At 41.4% G+C, this 19,447-nt stretch overlaps 1 protein-coding gene across 2 annotated transcripts in view; it reads right to left on the bottom strand.

The window, feature by feature from the left end:
• The window catches only part of cyth3a (cytohesin 3a), a 31,666-nt gene extending 12,638 nt beyond the window's left edge, over positions 1–19,028 (bottom strand). Inside the window, exons 1-5 of one of the 2 annotated variants that reach the window (XM_063481488.1) lie at positions 18,671–19,028; positions 2,953–3,035; positions 2,500–2,564; positions 924–990; positions 585–703 (exon numbers count right to left, since the gene is read on the bottom strand). In XM_063481488.1, the coding sequence (XP_063337558.1) occupies positions 585–703; positions 924–990; positions 2,500–2,564; positions 2,953–3,035; positions 18,671–18,689 (353 nt within the window). In that variant the 5' untranslated portion in view covers positions 18,690–19,028. Of the gene's footprint in view, positions 1–584; positions 704–923; positions 991–2,499; positions 2,565–2,952; positions 3,036–14,097; positions 14,250–18,670 lie in introns of those variants that run through there. The other variant, XM_063481487.1, reaches the window with a different exon arrangement.
• Between the last annotated feature and the right edge of the window lie 419 nt (positions 19,029–19,447).

The raw sequence follows: 19,447 nt of genomic DNA, 5'->3' as shown, positions 1-19,447 counted from the left end.
TCATAGAAATGTTTGAGATTCTGATTTTTCTTGTGATATTTGCATTTTAGATTTTATATCAATGACAGAATAAAACTCTTTAATGCCTTTTTTCTACAGACTGTATATAAAAAATGGAGGTAACCCCCCCATCCCCGGCTCAGTAATAAATAACAGGGTTCATTAGTAGACAGTTTTTAATCTTTGATTTTCGTTTTCTAGCAGCTTCCATGTCTTGGTGTGGACTTCCTGTGTTTCTATACGGTTAAAATAGCATCATTCATCTCACTAGTCTTTCAGCTATCTGAGACAGCTACTGCGTTACAGCATTGTCACAACTTGTCTCTTTCTTTATTATCCAGCAGTCTGACCTGAGATATAAAAAGCTGGATGATGGTTTTATTACCAGCTATAAGTCCCACTGGGCGGACTTATAGACAAGACGCCTACCCTGCCTCAAAGATTTATGTTAGAAAGGGGTCAATCATGTTCCCCCTCTTTAATCAGTAAATCCAGTCCATAATTTCCTTCTTTAATCACAGAGGGGGTGTAAATCTCCTGTAAGGAGGACTTTCTCTCTAGGCCTGATAGACGCTTTGTCTTACCGCTCGCCTAAGTAGTCCCCAATGACGGTCTTGTTGAGGCCCTCGCCTTTGTAGAGGAACTGAGCGATGTCTTCTGGAGTGTGCTGGAGAAGGTCGTTCTCCAGCAGGAACTGTATTCCCTGGAGAGGAAGAGGAGGAGGAGAAAGCAGGATGACTGTTCATCTCAAATCATGGTGGGATGATAGATCATGACAAGATTTCACAGCTGTGAAGAGATTGCGTTTCAGTCCGGCACACTCGCTTCAAGGCTACTGACACTTTAAAGGCTGTGGTGGGTTTTGCTAAGAGCTTCAGAGCTTTGACAAAACTGTAAACCACAGAAATAACACAGCGGAGTACCTTTTTAGGATCCATGTTGAATTTCTTCCTGCCCATAGCAATCTGTTTGTTTCTCTGGGAAGTTTTACTGGAACACAAAAATAAATACAGAGACTTTATTTATTTACTAAAAAGAGCTCCAAACATGAATGATTTTCACCATCTAGCATGACATTAAACTCACTGTATCAACACTCTGATAAGTTTTCTTACACATGTATGGCTATACATTGTCTCCTTGATCCACCCTGAGTCAGAGGCTTTGTTTCCTAAACCAAACACTGAGTGATGGCAAAGCTGGTCCCAGACAATAAATGAGCTGCCTCCTAACGTGGACTTTTCACTCACTTCATGTGGAAACAGCGCAGTGACCTCTGTGCTGCTAACATTCCTTTTTTAAAAACATAGTAAAAAGGCAGCGTCACATCTTGAGAGCGCTCAGGAACAACAACCAAAAGCTGCTGGTGACCTTTTAACACTCCTCCACAGAGAGCGTGCTGACACTCTGTATCACGGTAAGGTCCAGGAGCTGCACCGACGCAGAGAGGAGGCGGCTTCGACACAGCTCAGAAGGCTGCTCTCCGCCCTCCCTGCAGGGCTTACTCACCTCCAGCTTTTAAAGGACCCCCTCACATCCTCTCTCACCTGTTCAACCCTGTTTCCCCTCGGCAGGTGCTACAGGGCACACAGACTCAGAAAGAGCTTCTTCATAAGTGCCATAATCACCCTGCCACCACCACCTCCTCCTCTTCCTCATTCTGCGATAATTTCCTTCCTTTACAATATCACAGCTAAGTGCAATGAGCAATATTAGAATATTGTCTATTATTGCTTAAATCATTGCGCAATTCTTAAATATTTGCATGTTCATGTTACTCCATAGGATGACCGCTTGTTGTTAGCACATTGACTTCCTCACCATATTTTAAACACATCTTATTTATTTATTAGTTTTAATGTGAAGTACTTTTTATGTCTACTGTGTAAATGACTGTGTGCTTGTTTCATCATACATTTTATGACAATAAAAGCTTTTTAATTCCCATTCTAATATACAATAGGTATGATAATTCATACACCAGGTGTAGTTATGTATGTAGTTATGTCACATAACACTGGTCTGTCATCAAAACTTTCATGCAAATCCTAAACGCAACTCAGACAGAGGCAATGAGCCACAGTCACAGAGATAGCTTTTATGAGGCAAAATCTAATCAAATGCCGCTGCTATTTATTGCTGTAGACCATTATCTGTCATGGAACACTCTAAAATCAATATTGTATTTGTTTGTGTTATTTTAAGGGTGTTTCTGTCAACTCTATACAAGATCTGTTCTTTTTTAAAAATATTTGTAACCCAGAAAAAGGTTTGGTATTTATCCCCATAGATCGCTGCCATAGTGAGAAGGGCATGATGAAAGCCTCATAACAAATAGGGAGTAACTTTGAGACACACTGGTGCCATTAAATCCACACTAAAAACAACTAACCTGTTTCCACACTTAGACATGCCTGTCCACATGAAACAAGACAATAAGGTAAAAAGGACTATAGCAATATCTCTGTTTAACAAAGCATCTCCACTTTTTTGACTTACCTTTCTCCGACGCATGTCAGTTGCTCGATCTCCGTCATCACCTCTGCTATCTCAAACTTCAACCTCTGTGAGAAACACACAGAGAAAATACGAGCCCCGGTTGGTTTTCTTTATGCTTAAGCAGGACAAAGCAAAGGGATGAGACGGGACTAAGAAAGAAGTGTACGCAGTGGAAAACTAACTTTTTTCTTATGGGGAAACTGCGTGTGCAAAGATAGGCCCATTTGCATTACATACAGCATGCAAATGCCCACAGTGCCGCAGCAGCGTATAGACAACGGAAAAAGATTGGGAATACAGTTGAGCAATTACAACAAATACATTCAGCACTGTCCTTAATTTGGCAATAAAATGATTTTCAATCAATATACAACGGTTGTAGTTAATGAACTTAGCTGCTGAGATGAAGCTAAGTCTATCCAGTTAATATACTGTATATATTCAAGCACACACCTCTATGTCATCGAGCAGCTCTCTCTTCCTCCGCCTGATGTTCGACAGCTCATCCCTCTCCTCCACGGACAGATCCTCGGGGACTGAAAAGCACGATGGAGAAAACACAGAAGACATTACCTTAAGAGAAAACAAGTCAACTAAAAGGAGCAAAACAGGACTGCTAAATCAAATCTAGCAGTTCACTGCAAAGATGTAAAAGCAGTTTTAAGGCTTATTCTCCTAACACAGTAAAGTGGGACCTTGAACAGCTGGAACAGCAGATATCAAGAGCCTGCATGTTAATTTATAAAGACAAAAAGAGAAGGCAAAGGGTCTTAATTATTCCACTTGAAAGTGTTTAGCCCCTTCCCTCCTTCCTTCTCCATTTGGCTCGGGGGAAAAATTCTATTAATAAAACCAATCCAGATTATGTTTCTTTCATGTGAATTTGGTAATTTAACACAGCCCATGACCCCAACCCCCTCCAGCTGTGTGTGTTTTACCACTCTGAGCAAGAAAAAAACCCCAAAACATGCAAGAGAAAAGGATGATTTGCTTTCTTTTCCAGTGTTTCACTCTTGTTTTTCCATCTAACTTTATCCCTCTTCCATCCAGCGCACGCTTTACTTCTCAATTTTCTACATCTTCCCGAGCACAGAGAGTCTGTGAAATCCTGCTTCATTAAGCCAACCAAAAAGCAGAAAGCGTAAATCTCTCAACAGGAAAGTGGCACATCTAAAAATCATGTGCAGCTTCACATGTTGCTAAAGGGAAAAAAACACACACCCCCCCCCCCCCCCCCCCCCCCAAAAAAAAAACCCCACCACTTGTTATTTCCCCCCTCACAGTCGGGATTCTGCGCCAATTAAAAATAAAACAGGGTCACGGGGCTCAAGAGGAAGTACTCAAGCCCCTTTTAATTTGACAGCTTGCAGAAGAATTGCATTCAGGGCGGCCAAGTATTGTTTTCGATGGTATTCGCATTTATCGGTGACACAAAAGGTACTTCCTAACCCGGTTATGTAATTCTGAAGCAGCGTGATGAGGGTCAGGTAAAGATGGGGTGGGGGATTTTCTCCCCGGGGCCATGATTTTAATAGACAGCAGATGGGAACATGAAAGCACAACAAAAATAAAGATGTTAATTAATTAGTGTTGCTCACCTCCGGCTACCTCACATCACTTACAGTACTTGCAATTCTATTGTGACCATGAATGAATGTGGCTTTGAAGACAATTACTTGGGAAACTCCCAAGTTTCCCAGTTTCAAGGCTCTTTCACATGACTTTTTAATGTTTTATTTAAGTGTTTTTGAAAAATTTCGCCTGCATATATCAAAGTCTGTTTGTGAATTTTACTGGTTAAAAGTTCAAGAAGGGTTGGAGGCATCTAATTAGTTGGAAGGATGTGCTCCCTGTGTCCTCCCCTTTATGAAATCTCAGTCTATGTCTATATCAGCACAGTCAAGTTGTTTCTAAGCATTATCTTATGCAAAACTATAGCTTCGTATTTAATGGACAGCTATGAATATGGTATAATATTTTTCCACGTTTATTGGGGGTGATACCAGCACCAAAACCAGAAGAAAAAAAAAATCAGACATCAACAGAATACACCCTGGGTGGCCCTCCTGTCAGCTAAAAATGGGAAAAATGAAGCTTCAATTCACAAAACTGAACAACAGAAAACAGGAATCTGATCTGAAGAGTCTCCATTTCTGCTGATTCAAATGTGGGATGAAAGTTTGGCCTTAACGGAGCATGGCTCCATCCTTCCTCAGATCAACAGTTTAGGCTTGCTGGCGGTGGTGTGATGGTGTGGGGGGATCATTTACTGCCTCCTCGTACCAAAATGAGTATTGTTTAAATGCCACATGGTCAACGCTGTTGATGGTATCCATTCCTTTATGGCCACAGCGGGCCACCATGCGCCCTGTCACAAAGCTCAAATCATCTTAAACTGGTTTCTTGAACATGACGATGAGTTCATGGTACTCAAATGGCCTCCACAGTCACCAGATCTCAATCCAAAAGAGGACTGTGTGATGTGATGGAAACCTAAACACTTTCTATCATTAAGTTTTGTTAAAAGCGAAGTATTATTAGCAAATACTGGATATTGTATTGTAAGTGTTCATGCCAATATATATCAAATATGTTAAGACATAGGCTAAAGCATCAGTTGAATGTGTTTTTCTTAGAAAACAAAATGGTAATCATGGTGAATGCTAACAGCTAAACAGGCGGGTAAAACATTTCCTGGCACCAGCTTTCTCAGGCTAAACAATCAAATCGTATTCCGGCATCTGACACCGTTTGTACCAGATGACTAATTATTAAAACAGGAAATAATCTATAAAGCAAAAAAAATATTAAAGGTTCTCCCAATCATTGGGCTTCTTTTATGGCTTTTGAATAATTGTCCCAGAGGACGATTTTATGCAGGAGGCATACAGCTCCATGTTTTCCATTAGCCTATGGCTGTGCATTAGCTAATAGAGATATCCCACGGCTGCAACAACAACGTGCATGATTACAATCTTGATTCGTTACAAATTGAATGAGAAGAGGATGCTCCCTTTAATGAAAGCCAAGCACCATTAGTGGCATAGCGTTATCACTATCCTTCAATCGAGGCTAGTCTTGCTGGATCTACAAGCTTTTCAAACCACATGATAACAGAGAAAGCCATAAAGTCCCTGCTATTAGTGCTTCTGGTCTACTGGATGCTCTTGCTTAGCAGTGTATGACCTTTCTTCAGAGGTGGTCCACCAATTAGATTATTAACACACCCGCCCCGTGACCTTCTATGACTTACTCAGGAAATGACTTTAGTGTCTTTAGCAAACTGGTCGCTACCAAGCCAAACGCAGCCATGCTTGAATGATAATCTACTAAAATCAATTACGGTGTGAGTCACTACCTCTAAGTAAACAGCAGATCTTGAGATGGTCAAATCATACAAAAGTTAATGGCACGCTGGCTTCAATTTGTGTCTAAGAAAACAAAAAAAAGTTAGACACGCTTTAACTTCGTGACCTCTAGAAGAAATCCCCAATAGGCGACATTAGAAATACACGGCATCGAGTGAGAGATTCCAAAGGTTAACACTCCAACATGTGTGCGGCAAAACAAAAGGGTTCCAGCAATTTCCTGCCTTAAAAAACAAAATCTCCCCAAAATCTACTTTTAAGCGTAAATCCCCTGCTGCTCTTCACACCCAAAAGCAACAACAGTCCCCCAAACACCCACTAAAACCATGCAGGAAATCATCAGCAAACCATTGATGTGTTTTTATATATATATATATATATATATATATATATATATATATATATATATATATATATATATATATATATATATATATATATATATATATATATATATATATATATATATATATATATATATATATATATATATATATATATATATTTTTTTTTTTTTTTTTTTTTTTTTTTTTTTGAAGTTATTTTTTTGGAGTCGACAAAAGAAAGGGGAAAAAATTCCCAGGCTTTGAGAAATGAGTCTCTGAATCCTGTGTTCAGACCATTCGTGCAGGAAAAGCAGCGAGGTACTTGCAGCACATAGAGCTCACTTGAAACTGGCTGTGGTCCCAGTTGTCACTGACTCGTGTGACTGAGAGGGGATTTGTCTAGATTCACTGCCTTTAAACTGACTTTAAACGCTATAACGTATTTTAAAGTGGATGAGCTTTGAGAAAAAAAGGCATCCTTTTTATCCCAGTTGGCTCTGAAGCTCTATGTATCACATGAGAGGAAGGAGGAAAGACCAGGAAGGAAACTTCCTTTGGATCCAGACCCTAATCTGTGCTCTGCTGCCCTCAATCCCTCAAACGGTGGACAAAGGCATGCTTTGCATTATAGCCCAGATCATACATACCAGTGGACATGTAGATGAAAATACATATGATTACATGCACACCAAAGCCAGCTGGAACTAATCCTACACACACTCTTTACAAGCCCTGTACACTCATATAGTGTGATATATGGCAGCATATACACAGATGTTCCCAGCTGCTAGCCGCTGCCTGGCTCAGTGATGCTGGATAAAGTAATGTGATAGTTTACGCTGCAGCAGATCACCAGGTGTAGCTATCTGCAGAGCCACGTCGGTACAAGTGATGCTGTGAGGTGGACAAGGGTTTGATACAGAAGGTTAAAGGTCACAAACATATGTCGTATTGAAGCAAAGTGGTACACAATGAAGGAAACGGCCAATGAAAACTGACTTCTGTAATAGCAGATTGTCACTCCTTTAAGCGTTAAACTAAAGCAGTCAGTGTTGATTGCTTTGTTCTGATGATCGTGTTTGGGCTTTTAGGTATAACAATAAAAAAAAAAAAAAGATGTGGAACATAACAGTCCTGGCCTATCGTGTCAGAAGAGACGTTCCTGGGTGGCTAACATGACCTCTAGTTTTAACTACCTCTGAGGGTCACCATCAAAATCTGGGGCTCGAGAGGCTGAAGAGCCTTTACACTGATTGCTCTGGTAATCTGCAGTTTTGGGGCTGGGGACCTCCTGCTGTGAGTGCATTTGTTTGAGTGTGTGGTTGCATAGGAGGTGGTCTGCACATGATGTCCTTGTTATATTGCACATCTGTTCGGCATCAGCGCTATGTCAATATTTGATGTGATGCTTCCACAGCCTTATGCCGGTGGCTAAAGTAACTATGATCGGATGATTTGATTGGCCAGAGAAGGCATTTTTGTTGGAGCTGAGGAGATGAGTGCAGTTCAAACAGCATCACTTTCACGCACTGGAACTCTCCAGTCCTGGATGCTCCAGGTTATAGACAGATTAATGTTTTTCCGAGCTCATAAAGTCAAGTTCTCACTGAGAAGTATGGCTACACCCAGTACACTACAAGTACCCAGACGCTGTACTCATGTCAGTGACAAAGTTTGATGTGGAAAGTTGCACCCGTTTGACCCTGCACAGTCACTGTCTTTGCTACATGATAAAAAGGGTGTTAGCATATATGCTGTGCTCACAGCAAATGAAAAATGATATTTCTGTTGATGCATTAAAGGCCCACATTACGGCTGAAACAGGGACATCACTCGGTCCAATCATCATTTGCATCTGCGCCAAGGGTACAGGTACTTGCTGCAGTATTCTTCTCTGAGCGATAGGCATATCAGCGCTAGCATTGGAGTAGAAGAAGTTGGTGTAAACCAGTGACTGTAGAAATTGGTGTACACACTTTGAGGATTATGTTTGATAAATGGCTGAACAGCCTGTAATTAATTACAAAACTAAACAACCAGCACAACTGTTATCAAATGTTACACAAAACAGAATAAGTGCTACACAGAACAGTACCAACAAAATTCTTCGTCTCCACCAGCATCGTCGCTTTTATACGTGTAAAATTTGAGCCTTACACGCTCAAACCTCATTTGGATGCGGTTCCAGTTTCAGCAGACAAAGATGGACAACACTGATATGACAACACATTTTGAAAAGCGACATGTATGTGGCTGATCATTTCCTTTGCTTCCTGTGGGTGTCAGCTGACGGACAAGCAGCAGAATACAACGCTTTATCTGATATGTGCATGCTCGCCTCCAATATTGTGATAGATATCTAGCCAGGGAGCAATTTTGAAATCCGAATTTGGTACCTATTATTTTGCACGCATCACTGAACAAGAGCAAACTTCTGATATCTCGAGTGATGCAGACTACGTGCAGGCAGCGGCAGAGAACCGGAGCTGGATGATGGGCACAGACTTCTGTTAAACAGGAGCTCTGCGCTGGCCTTCAGCCCGCTCTGAGATCTGGGATGTTCCTGTGATGGTTGTGTCGCTGCCTGCAAAAACACCGAGTCTGGTGGACCACCCTGATCATGTTCACAATGAGACCAGAACAACACTTTAGAAGCCACCCACAACGTCAAGGTAATTGCTCTCTCTTGGTATTGACTCCCAAGTTCACTATAGTTATTATACATGGATCACCTCAAAATATCCAAATATCCAGATGGCCACCTGGCAGATCAAATACTTTCCATTTTTTAAAAAAACAAAAACAAAATTTCAGTTCTTATCCAAGTCTAGTTGAACACAGACGTGAAAATATATACTTGATCGAGAAAACGGAGCAGGAAATGAAAGGAGAAAGTGCCCGGATATTTTATTAAACTTCAAAAGTTTTCTCCAAACAGGGAATGACTCAGAGAAGCATTTCCATGGATTTAGGAGAGTCTGATGTTGAGCCTCACTAATATAGGATTTTAAAAGTCGATACAGATATCGATGCCAATACTGACATTACGCAGGTTATTTAAAAATCTGATATTCCTACATATTGGCTGATTTTCGGACATACAAAACATTAACAGATACCCTTACTCATTTATGCTCTCCACCGACGCTGCTCGGATCAGCTGGTGGTTGTATTTGTCGACTTTGCAGAGTGCCCTCTTTTGGACAAACTGTGCAACATCGAGCTCGACATGGTTGAAGGGTGTTTCTCTGGTCTCGTTTTTACTTTTTGAACTTTTCATCTGTTGGCTGTTATAAATGCAGATACTGATATATCAGGAAATAGCTAATATCAGCCAATAATAGGTTCAATGGCAGAAGTGCAAATCATAGAGGAACTACCCTGAAAACCTAACCAGCAGTATGTATTTAAAGGGACATTTCACCCCAAGAAAAAATACATTTTTATATTTTCCCTCTGGCCTGTGCAGCCATTTATGCATCTTGATTGTAGAATAAATAAACAGAACTGTAGAAATGTTTGCCTTCTCTTAAATATGCTGGAAAAAAACACGCATAAAAAGCTCAGTAAACAAACCTTACAGTGGGTATTTTAATGCACAATGTTTTTCTTTGTATAAAAGTGCAACCACTTTTGTACAAAGCATCTTAAGGCAACTGCTGTTGTGATTTGGCAGCATATAAATAAAATTGAACTGAAGCAGCAGTGATATCGCTGTGCAGACGGACTCATGCAAAGGCTAGGGTTTGTATCAAGATGTTCAAAGATTAGGGGCGTAACAATTTTGTAACTGATACAAAACCGCGATATAAACCTCCGCGATATCATATCGCAATTGCATCTTCCCATAACGTGACAGCCATGCTGTTAGTGGGTGATTAGAGAACATGGCTTTGGAGTCTGGAAGAAAACTAACACTCACAGATCATTCAGATAACGTACTAACTGCTAATGTATCATAATAATAATAATAATAATAATAATAATAATAATAGACAGTTTTTAATCCACTCACAATCGAATGATCAGCCCTGTGGTAAAAAAGATTTTCTTCAGGTTTTTTTGTAATTCATCCCCTCTGAAAGAAAAACCAAGAATGGATTGTTTGCTGGTTTTAGAGAATTCTTATGCACAAAGTAAACATTTATGACCTTTCCCCTCAGTTGTGCTGTATTTTTAGCAAGCACTATAACAATACATGTCAGCCAAGTAGTTAATAATGAGCCTACTGTTCAGTTGTAGTACATAACAGAAGAAAAACACATGCAGTTCATTTTTGGGATGAAATGTTCCTTTAATATATGGCCTGACATAAGCGCCGACAGTGAGACTGACCTAAGATATGTAGTAGTGGTTGAAAAGTAACCCACGTATTTGTGCTGAGGTGAGAATGGGTTTGGCGTCCTCCATTTCTATCCAGCCAGAAGCCAAGAAAAACATGCAAGTCTCACAGCCACCCCCACTACTCACTCCCTCCTTTCAGGCCTGCCTGTATGATCGGCTGGACCCAGTTTTCTCCATTCTCCTAAACTGGACCCAGCGTTCCCCTTCAGCTGAAATTACTCGGACGCTGTAGGCCCAGATCTCTGCTGCTGTCTGTCTGTGTTGGTCCCCACAGTGAAACACGCTCATTTAATTTGCCGAGCCTTTTGTCTCCCATCTGCTCTCCGTCTCGCACTTAAAGAGATTCCTCCTTTCAAAGCTCGGAGCAATAATTCCAGGCAAAGCGTCCCCCTATTTACAACAGCAGAAACATTGCCTCACTGACAAACAGTTGCAATGTCTTGTTTCTCTCTTTCTCTCTCTCTCTCTCACACAGACACACACACACAAACACACACCTACTACCATGGAGATGGGAACATGTTGCAAAGCCTCCACAGTCTCTCTTCTAATCAGGTCCATATGTAGTCGTCTCTCCCGACACTTAAATAATGCAGTTTGTTACGAGCCCCGACTCAATCTTTGCGCATCACGCGCCAGCGCTGTCTTTGTGTGTTTGTCTACTTACATGTGGTGTAATGCAACTGTATGTTTAATCTTCTAATGTTGCACCACAAAACCCATATTCTTGGCAGTCAAAATGAATTTCTGTTCTTTCCAAATCTCCCCTTAAGCCTTTAAATAACACAGCCTGCCTACTGGGTCAACCAGCGAGATTTTAAGAGTTCATTTTAGCACTTTTTTTTTGGCAATTGCTTGTGAAGACACAAAATAGACGCATTTGCCTAAACCACTGCAGACAGTCATTTCAGACTACTCGGGTGCTGTATGGCATTTGGAAGGGTGAATTATATGGAGCTCTATGCTCTATGGATTTTTCTTTATTTTTTAATTACGTTTGGATAAATGTTAAGCTAATTTAAACTCACCCTCTTCTGGCTTTTAGCTTTAAGCAGCATTAATATTAGTCTTCTCACATAAAACTTGGTAAGAAAGCAAATGAGTGCTTTTCAAAATCCCCATCTATTCAGATGACTGGCATTTGTTTTTTTTTTATGTAACACAATAATCTGCAGATTTTACACTTTTTATATACAGTATTGATCAACTACATGTTGGATACGGGAAATCTAATTATTACCAAAATATATTACTGGATGTTGCTGCGGGGTTATGTTTATCTTCATTCAATCCAAAACAGAAGTTATTTTGTTTGTTATCACAGAAAAATATGCAAAGCTGAAACAAATGGTTTCGGCTTAGTTGGACTATACTTAGCACCTGACAACACAACTGCAAGTCATCAACTTTGGGAACTTCTTGTTCTTGTGGTTTCTATTTTGTCCCGTTTGTTCTTTGTGGCCTCTCTGTGCTAGTCTTTTTTTTGTCTTCTCTTTCCCCTCAAGAGCCCATCTTTCCAGGAAGTCTCATCTTTTCAAGCAGTCGTGACATCTCCCTCTGAGCTTCTGCTCTGATGAAACCAACATGATCTGGCTGTATCGCACATGTGAAGTTACAAAAGACAGAAAGCCCCCCCAGAAAAAAAACAAAACAACAGGCACATGAACAGCTGAAACAATCAAAGCGTGGCTTGCACCAGTGGATGTGACATCACGTTTGGTGTTTTCAGCCACTGGTGAGGGCCACAATGCCAGTTACACTAAGGCCTTCACCGGGGTCGTCGAGGAGATTTCTTCATGTTAAAAAAAACAACACTGTCTGCTCTTAAGTATGATTTATGTTTAACTGCAAGGACTCTGTAATCATGAACACTTGTCAGACCCTCTGCCTTAACTTATGGAAATGTACCTACACGCATGCTCAATCATCCAGGTAAGTGAATCCCCAAAAGTTGATTCTGTTCATCTGGACGTAGCGTTTTCAGTGGGAGAAACGTTCCGTCACTAATCCAAGTGACTTCTTCAGTCTCAGAAGACCCACCTCATCAGGCCAGGACTCTGCAGTCTATTTACACCTACAGGCCAGTGGACACTCTTTCAAGGATGAGGATGTACACATCCTGGATGGGGAGGAGCACGGTTTGAGCGCGGAGTCAAGGAGCCCATTTACGTGAAAAGGGAAAGACCATCTCTGAATCGAGGAGGGGGCCTAAGGGTACATCTTTCACCATCTTACAATGCTGTGATTGCAGCCATTCCCCAACTCTCTGTGAATTGTACTCATGGCCTGATCAGTGGTTGTTGATCAATGGTCATGAGAATTTGCATGTTAATGATCAAGGAACTGACCTCACAGCCCATTGTTTCTTCAGTGGTGCTAGTTTAAGTCATTATGCAAATGCACTGTTTATAAGATTGGGGAAAACTGCAGTCAGCTGAGACTGAAGAAGTCACTTGGATGAGTGATGAAACGATTCTCCCACTGAAAACGCTACGTCCAGATGAACAGAATCAACTTTTGGGGACTTATCTACACGTTGCATCGACTGCAATGACTGACTGCATTTTCAGCTACTTCGGCTTTTCCTCGTTTTTTTGAGTCGACTGGAAGAGAACAGACCAACTTGAAGAGAGAAACTCCACCACCAATGAGTATTTTGGCAGCAAACATGCAAAGCAATGCAGGTACACCAGCACAAGTACTAAAGCTGGTAGCCCTGTTGGCCACTTCTGCATGCTGCGTTAGAGGCTCTACATAGATTCAGTGCAGTAGTATAAAATCATTCACTCTGTAATATTGTGCTTTTACAGCAGTTCAGACCACAGCTATCATCAGACAGCAATGTTATGTCTAATGTGACATGTTAAGTATTGACTGCATCTTGCAGAGCTTGTGGCAAAATCTTTGCACAGACCGACACATAAACCCAGGTTAAAGTGCTCTAAACCATCTTTGGGGTAGGTCTGTCTAGAGTAGGTGTCTCCCAGACCACATTTTTAACCATAATGCCACAGACAGACAGACAGACAGACTCACAAAGCAAAAACAACACTATTCATGCTGTCGCCACTAGTAAACATGTATCCACCCATTCAGCACCAGCACCATTTACTTTCAGCCTCCCAGGGTGATGGATACCTACAGAGCAGCCACAGCTCGCCTCAAGTAACTGTTTGATGTCCTCCCACTCACTCGCCCTACAGCCACAACAAAGACCATACCCCAATCACACCAACTTCCCCTTCTTACTAACTAATCTCCCTCAGAGCTTAAGTTCTGTGTAGACTCAAAAGCCATCTTATCTTGAGTTTCACGCCTGCCGGGGTGAATATGATATGAAATAATTGCATCCAGTCTGATGTCCATTGAGAGTTGATTGCACAGAAACGCAAAGAAGAAAGGCATTTTTATTTTTTTTTACTGAAGCTCTTTCACTGCAGGAGAAGACTGATCAGAAAGCCTGGGTGTGCTTTTAGGAGACACAGTAACTGCCATTGTGGTGTGTACCATTAACAGGTCTTTACATTCAGATATGAGATGTTATTTCAGAACGCACTCACAGTCCAAAGACAGCAGGAGAATGGAAGGAAAGGCCTTTCCCATTTAACTTTTCCCACGGTCAGATAGAGAGAAGAGTGCTGATTGACTCCCTCGGGTTATCGTGACAGTTAAACAGGAAACATGGACAGAAAAGCCTGATGGGGCTCAACAAAAGCAAACAGTTTTGCACATTTTGGGCGTCTGCACCGACTTTGCCACAAAGAGCTTCATTCAGGCTTTAAAGGTGTTGGAAATTTCTATTCACTTCAGCATTTTAATACTCCCAAGTCTGCACAAACAGCTCAGCTGGCAATAATCCTTGACTGAAGCATCACAGAGCTCCTACGAAGGAAAGGAAATACTAAAAATTTTTTTTTTAAAAATCCAAGAGTAAAAATCCATGGCCTCAATCCAGCCATTCAGCGAACTGCTTCCTAGCCAGCTCCTGCGTCTGTGTTCTTTCCACTTCTCCATTCAGCTATACAATGATGCTAAAAATAGACACATGAGTAATAAAAACATTTTGAAGCCTGTTGCTGATTTCATCCAATCTGAAGCCAGGCCCTGTCTGCTCTGTGGCATGCAAGCTGAGCAGGGAAGCGCCAACTCTGATTAGTGAGTGCAGTAAACATGCACTAATGAATCCCATGCTGCAGCTGAGTACCACAAACAATGCACAGTGGCACCGTTTATAGTTTCGTTCAGCGTGGGGATAACTGTAGTTAAGAAATATAGGTTCTACTTGCAGGATGGGACAACTCCACACTACACTGCACAGTAGTAGGTGCTCTGCAAGTTCTTGATTCTGTCTGCAAATTTCAATAACCCCGCCCCCCCCAGATCACACACTTTGAGGCAGAGCAACAAGTTGCAAACACAAGCATGACTTTTCCCCTTGCAATGAGTTGCTCACTGTATGGTTGTTGACATGCATTGAAATCTAGCCACTGTAACATGCTTGACAGTGTAAAAAATCGAGGGTTGCAGGACTGGAGCTACGATCTAAGTCTCTTAACCATCCAATAGAAATGCAGCATGAAATGAGGAGCAGATCACACTGGCACCACTGTGAAGTAAAACAAAACAAAACAAAACTCATTCACACCTGCCAAAGGAAATGTTTGGGATTCCATAAATGAATGTGCCTATTATGGACTCTTTTGTATATGATGTGTCCTCCAGCTGTTATAGTGATAGCACCACGGAGGCTGCAGCATGGAAGGAAAGCTTAACAATGTGAAATAACTGTGAGGTCATTGGACAGCCTACATCTGTTTTTATTTTTGTACTGAATGTATAAGATTCCTTAAATGTGACAATCGGCAGGTGTTTAAGAGATTAATGGCAAATCCAAAGTTTGCTCTCCTTTTCCCTCTGTTTTGGTCTCCACCTGCTCCTGAGATAAATAACTAAATGCTCCACTGTGTTTAGTGGTTTAGTGTTTATGTGGTTGCTTACCGTTTGGTGCAGGGACGCCAGCACGCAGTCGTTTTAGCGGCTTTTGTTTAGATAGACGGCCGCAAGTTGCGACTAGAGAGTGAACAACACCAAGCACAGTAAAAACCTTTCAACAAGTCGTGGGCAGCAACTGGATTTAAACACAAAAAATTAAAGTCTTTTCACATCATACGCTGATTTTATTTGCAGACTGTCAACACAGTGCGATCAGTTAGTCACGCCCAAAGCATATTCTTAATGGGTCATTTAGCTAAAGAGAGCTGCAGAGGCGGGTGGTAATTTTTCCCTGACTGGTTCATGATTACAAGCAAAGCCAGCTCACAGTATACATCATCACCTGATCACCTGATAATCAGTGTCAGCATAAAGCATTGATTATAGCGATTTTGGTGCACATCTGTAATCTACCCCCCAAAAAATGGCCTCTCATATCAGAAACCTCAGTATCGTCTTTTCATTTTGGGCCCAGCTGCATGTTCCCATACACTGTTTACAGTTACAGAGGAGGAGGGTTGAGGGAGCATTAGCTCTTTGTGTACTGTTGCTTAATCCTATAAAATATGATGTCATCTGTTGGGCCTCTGTTGTTCTCAGATTGGCTCAACGGTGCAGAACAAATGATGCCCTTAACTTTGAACATATGTTGTGCAGTCTGCATGCAGGCTGGACACGCAGGCGTGGGAACACGGTCCCATAATGTGCACATATGTTAGAATGCAAGATAAGAGAGCTACAAAGCACAGTTTGCAACAAGGCAGATCATCATGCATTGAGCTAAAGGTCTGCAAAATCACCATCATCACAAAGTTTTTTCAGTGATCTGACATAAAAATGTAGCAGAACACACCTCTGAGTCTTTGACATTACTGACTTTGTGCAGCTGCCCGTTAAGTGACTGGCAGACAGATTCAGGCGCCAAATGCCTTTGGCTTAGCATCAGCGTATCAAGGTGCGCATGTGAACAATTTTAAGTGATGGGAGGCAGCGAGAGTGTGAGTAAGTGCTCCAGAGCTCTCAATTAGTTTAACATGTATGGAAAGTTATTTGAAAAATCCGCTACGCACACTGCTGCATGTAATCTCAACAAGCTCGTGTCCTATATTTCAGATTTAATCACACACGGCGTGCCTCTGTGCTCTTGAGCTCTCTCTTCTTGTCACATGATTTTTTTTCGGGGGGGGATCGGTATCTCTATGATTGACCTCATATGAGGAGCTGGCTTGTAGTGCGCATGATTTTAAGGGAAAATGGAACAACCACACTAACTCCTCATGGGTTAGAGTCCAAATAGGATGACTGTAAAATAATATTCATGTCTGCAAGCCTCTGAAATAACACATTTAAAACTCTTCTCCTAAAACACACATGAAAAGTGAGATCTTTGTTCACAGCTGGCTGTTTTTCCCTCTGGTAAAGCTAAAATATGAATATTTCTTGCCCTTTGGATCATGAATCAGCACAGTTACCTTTGTGGCACATTAGATCTTCCTATTTCTTGTTGATAACTAGCCCTAGAGTGAGAGCGTGGAGTGAGAAATCAATACGCCTGATTTTGGCAGCAAATATGCAAACATTAATATTCACACAAATCCTCCAAAATATAGTCCCTTATTTGTCTATTATATAAATATTCTTACACTGATGAATGCTCATATTAAACAGTTTCAAATAATGGGGTCAGAGTATGTAAAGCAAGAGCTCAGCTTTCAGACTGCTCTAAATGTTCAGTTCATGTGTTTCTTTTCAACTCTTAACACGGTGATCTCAGGCAAACAGCTCTGATTGTTTGAGAGGGGCAGCCAATAAGAAGGAAGCTAGCCTAAATGGAGATGCGCTAAAGAATGCCTGTTTCAGACAGAGAATGGAGATGATTTTTAAGTGTGAATCATGCAAAGCTACCCGAGTGGAATTCAAATAAAATTAAACACGGACATCAGCTAAAGGGCATACTGACTGGAACATTTGGAAATATCTGTGTCATCTATATCACTTTCATTCAAATTCAGGGCATAAAGCTTTCCTCATATTCAGGTAATTCAAGCATGACACCAATGAGGGTAAAAAGAAAAAGTGGAAGTTCAGAGGAACGCCTCTCCTGCCTCTACTAATCTCGCAGTTTAACCGCCAAACTGTTATCAGACTATATCCATTTGTTTACACTACACTGTATTCAAGGACTTCAGGCCAGAAGACGGTTAGGATTATCTGCTCGGAAGCATCCCGCATGTGTGCCGCTCGCCACCATCATTTAATAACCAACTCAGAGCTGCAGCCACCATGTGTGGTAATCTGGGTTATGTTGCACTCGCCTGAACTGGTTGAATTCATTCAGCTTTAAAACCAAAACCCACCAACAGGACTGCATTATACTAGCTTTAATACCCAAGTCATGACAGTCTCTGGACAGTCAGCGCACACTGGACATCACTAGTGAGCTCCTCATGCTTAATTTCCACCTACATCAAGATCAAAAATGTAAATCTTGCATCTAATTCAATAATGAGTATTACAGTATTTCATTTTACTACAAGATCTAGCAGTACAACTTCAGACAGACTTTAATCAAATGTGCAATGGGTGTCACTATCCTAAAAAAAAAAACACCCTAATTTTTAAACACAGAACTGCTCATGAAAGAAGAACATTTAACAAGAAAATGCACTATCCTCCATATGGAAGGGTGCCTGTCAGATATCTTATCAATTTCCACCAGTTTACAGGCTTCACATGGCGCCAAGAGATAGTGAGAGATACTTCAAAGCAAAGCAGAGAGACATCAAACAGATGGAAAAGGAGCATGCAGGGAAAATTTTGCTTTGTGTAGCTTTTTTTCCCCCTTCTTTCCTGATTTCTGCCAAGATCAGGATCTCACCTGCGATGAATGAGGGCATGCAAATCATTACAGGGCTGCCCTGTATCTGAAAAACGCTCTTTTATCAGCAGGTATGTATTATCAGGGTACACGGCGACCGACCGTGGAAGACTGGGAATGTCTAAACAAGACAACCTCATGTCTTCGCGCATCCTTGCGTCCTCGCACACATCCATCCATACCGTCCTCTCTGTGTCCCCCTCCCCTGCGCGCAGACTGAGAGGGAGAGAAAACCAGTGTGGGAGAAAGGAAAACAGCCTCACCGTGATTGTCTTCGTCCATATCGACTCTACCAGCGACCTGGCACTTCCAGCAGAAGGTGTGAAACCTCGCGGGAAATTCTGTTTATCTGTCTTTACCGGGATTTTCTTTCCGTCCACTGACACATAGGCGACGCCGGCGGTGTGTTGACAGATGGAGGAGTGGACCGGTGAGCAGATGTCAGCGGCGAAATTAACAGAAAACAAAAAAGAAAAAAAGGGAGAAGAAGGGAGGGAGGTGAGGAAGAAGCCTCGGTGTATATTAAAAGAAGCTCCTTAATTGCACGAATGAGGTGAGATGATGAGATGTGAGGCAGCCGCTTTCTTGTCCCTCTGCTCCATCCTCAGCTGCTCCGTCTGCGTTCACACCAGCTACACTGCAAGGGCGACGTCATCAAGGCCCGCCCCCCAAAATAACACCCCCACACCAATGATACACTACACACACAACCGGCGCTTACTGATTAACCAAACAAAGTAAAATGAGTGATGTGGGGTATTTAAAACAAGCAAAAATAATTGTAAAGCATTGGGATATTTAAAGTGAAATTACTCACTCACTCAAATAAGAAAGAAAAAACAAAATCCCTGCACATGTGATTTTTTATGTAGATTACAATTATTCTTGCATTTTTTTTCAAGTTTTTTTCTAAAAAAAAAAGAAAGAAAGAAAGAAAAGAAAATGGTAAGAAATTTCCACAAAACTTAGATTAAATTGAATCGCGCCAAATCACAACAACAACTGCCTCAAGGTGCTTTACATTGTAAGGTAAAGATCCT

The sequence above is a fragment of the Pelmatolapia mariae genome, linkage group LG8, assembly GCF_036321145.2.
Source record: "Pelmatolapia mariae isolate MD_Pm_ZW linkage group LG8, Pm_UMD_F_2, whole genome shotgun sequence".
Taxonomy (NCBI): Eukaryota; Metazoa; Chordata; class Actinopteri; order Cichliformes; family Cichlidae; genus Pelmatolapia; species Pelmatolapia mariae.
Note: the sequence above shows the minus strand (reverse complement) of the source record. Positions and strands in the feature narration are given on the sequence as shown.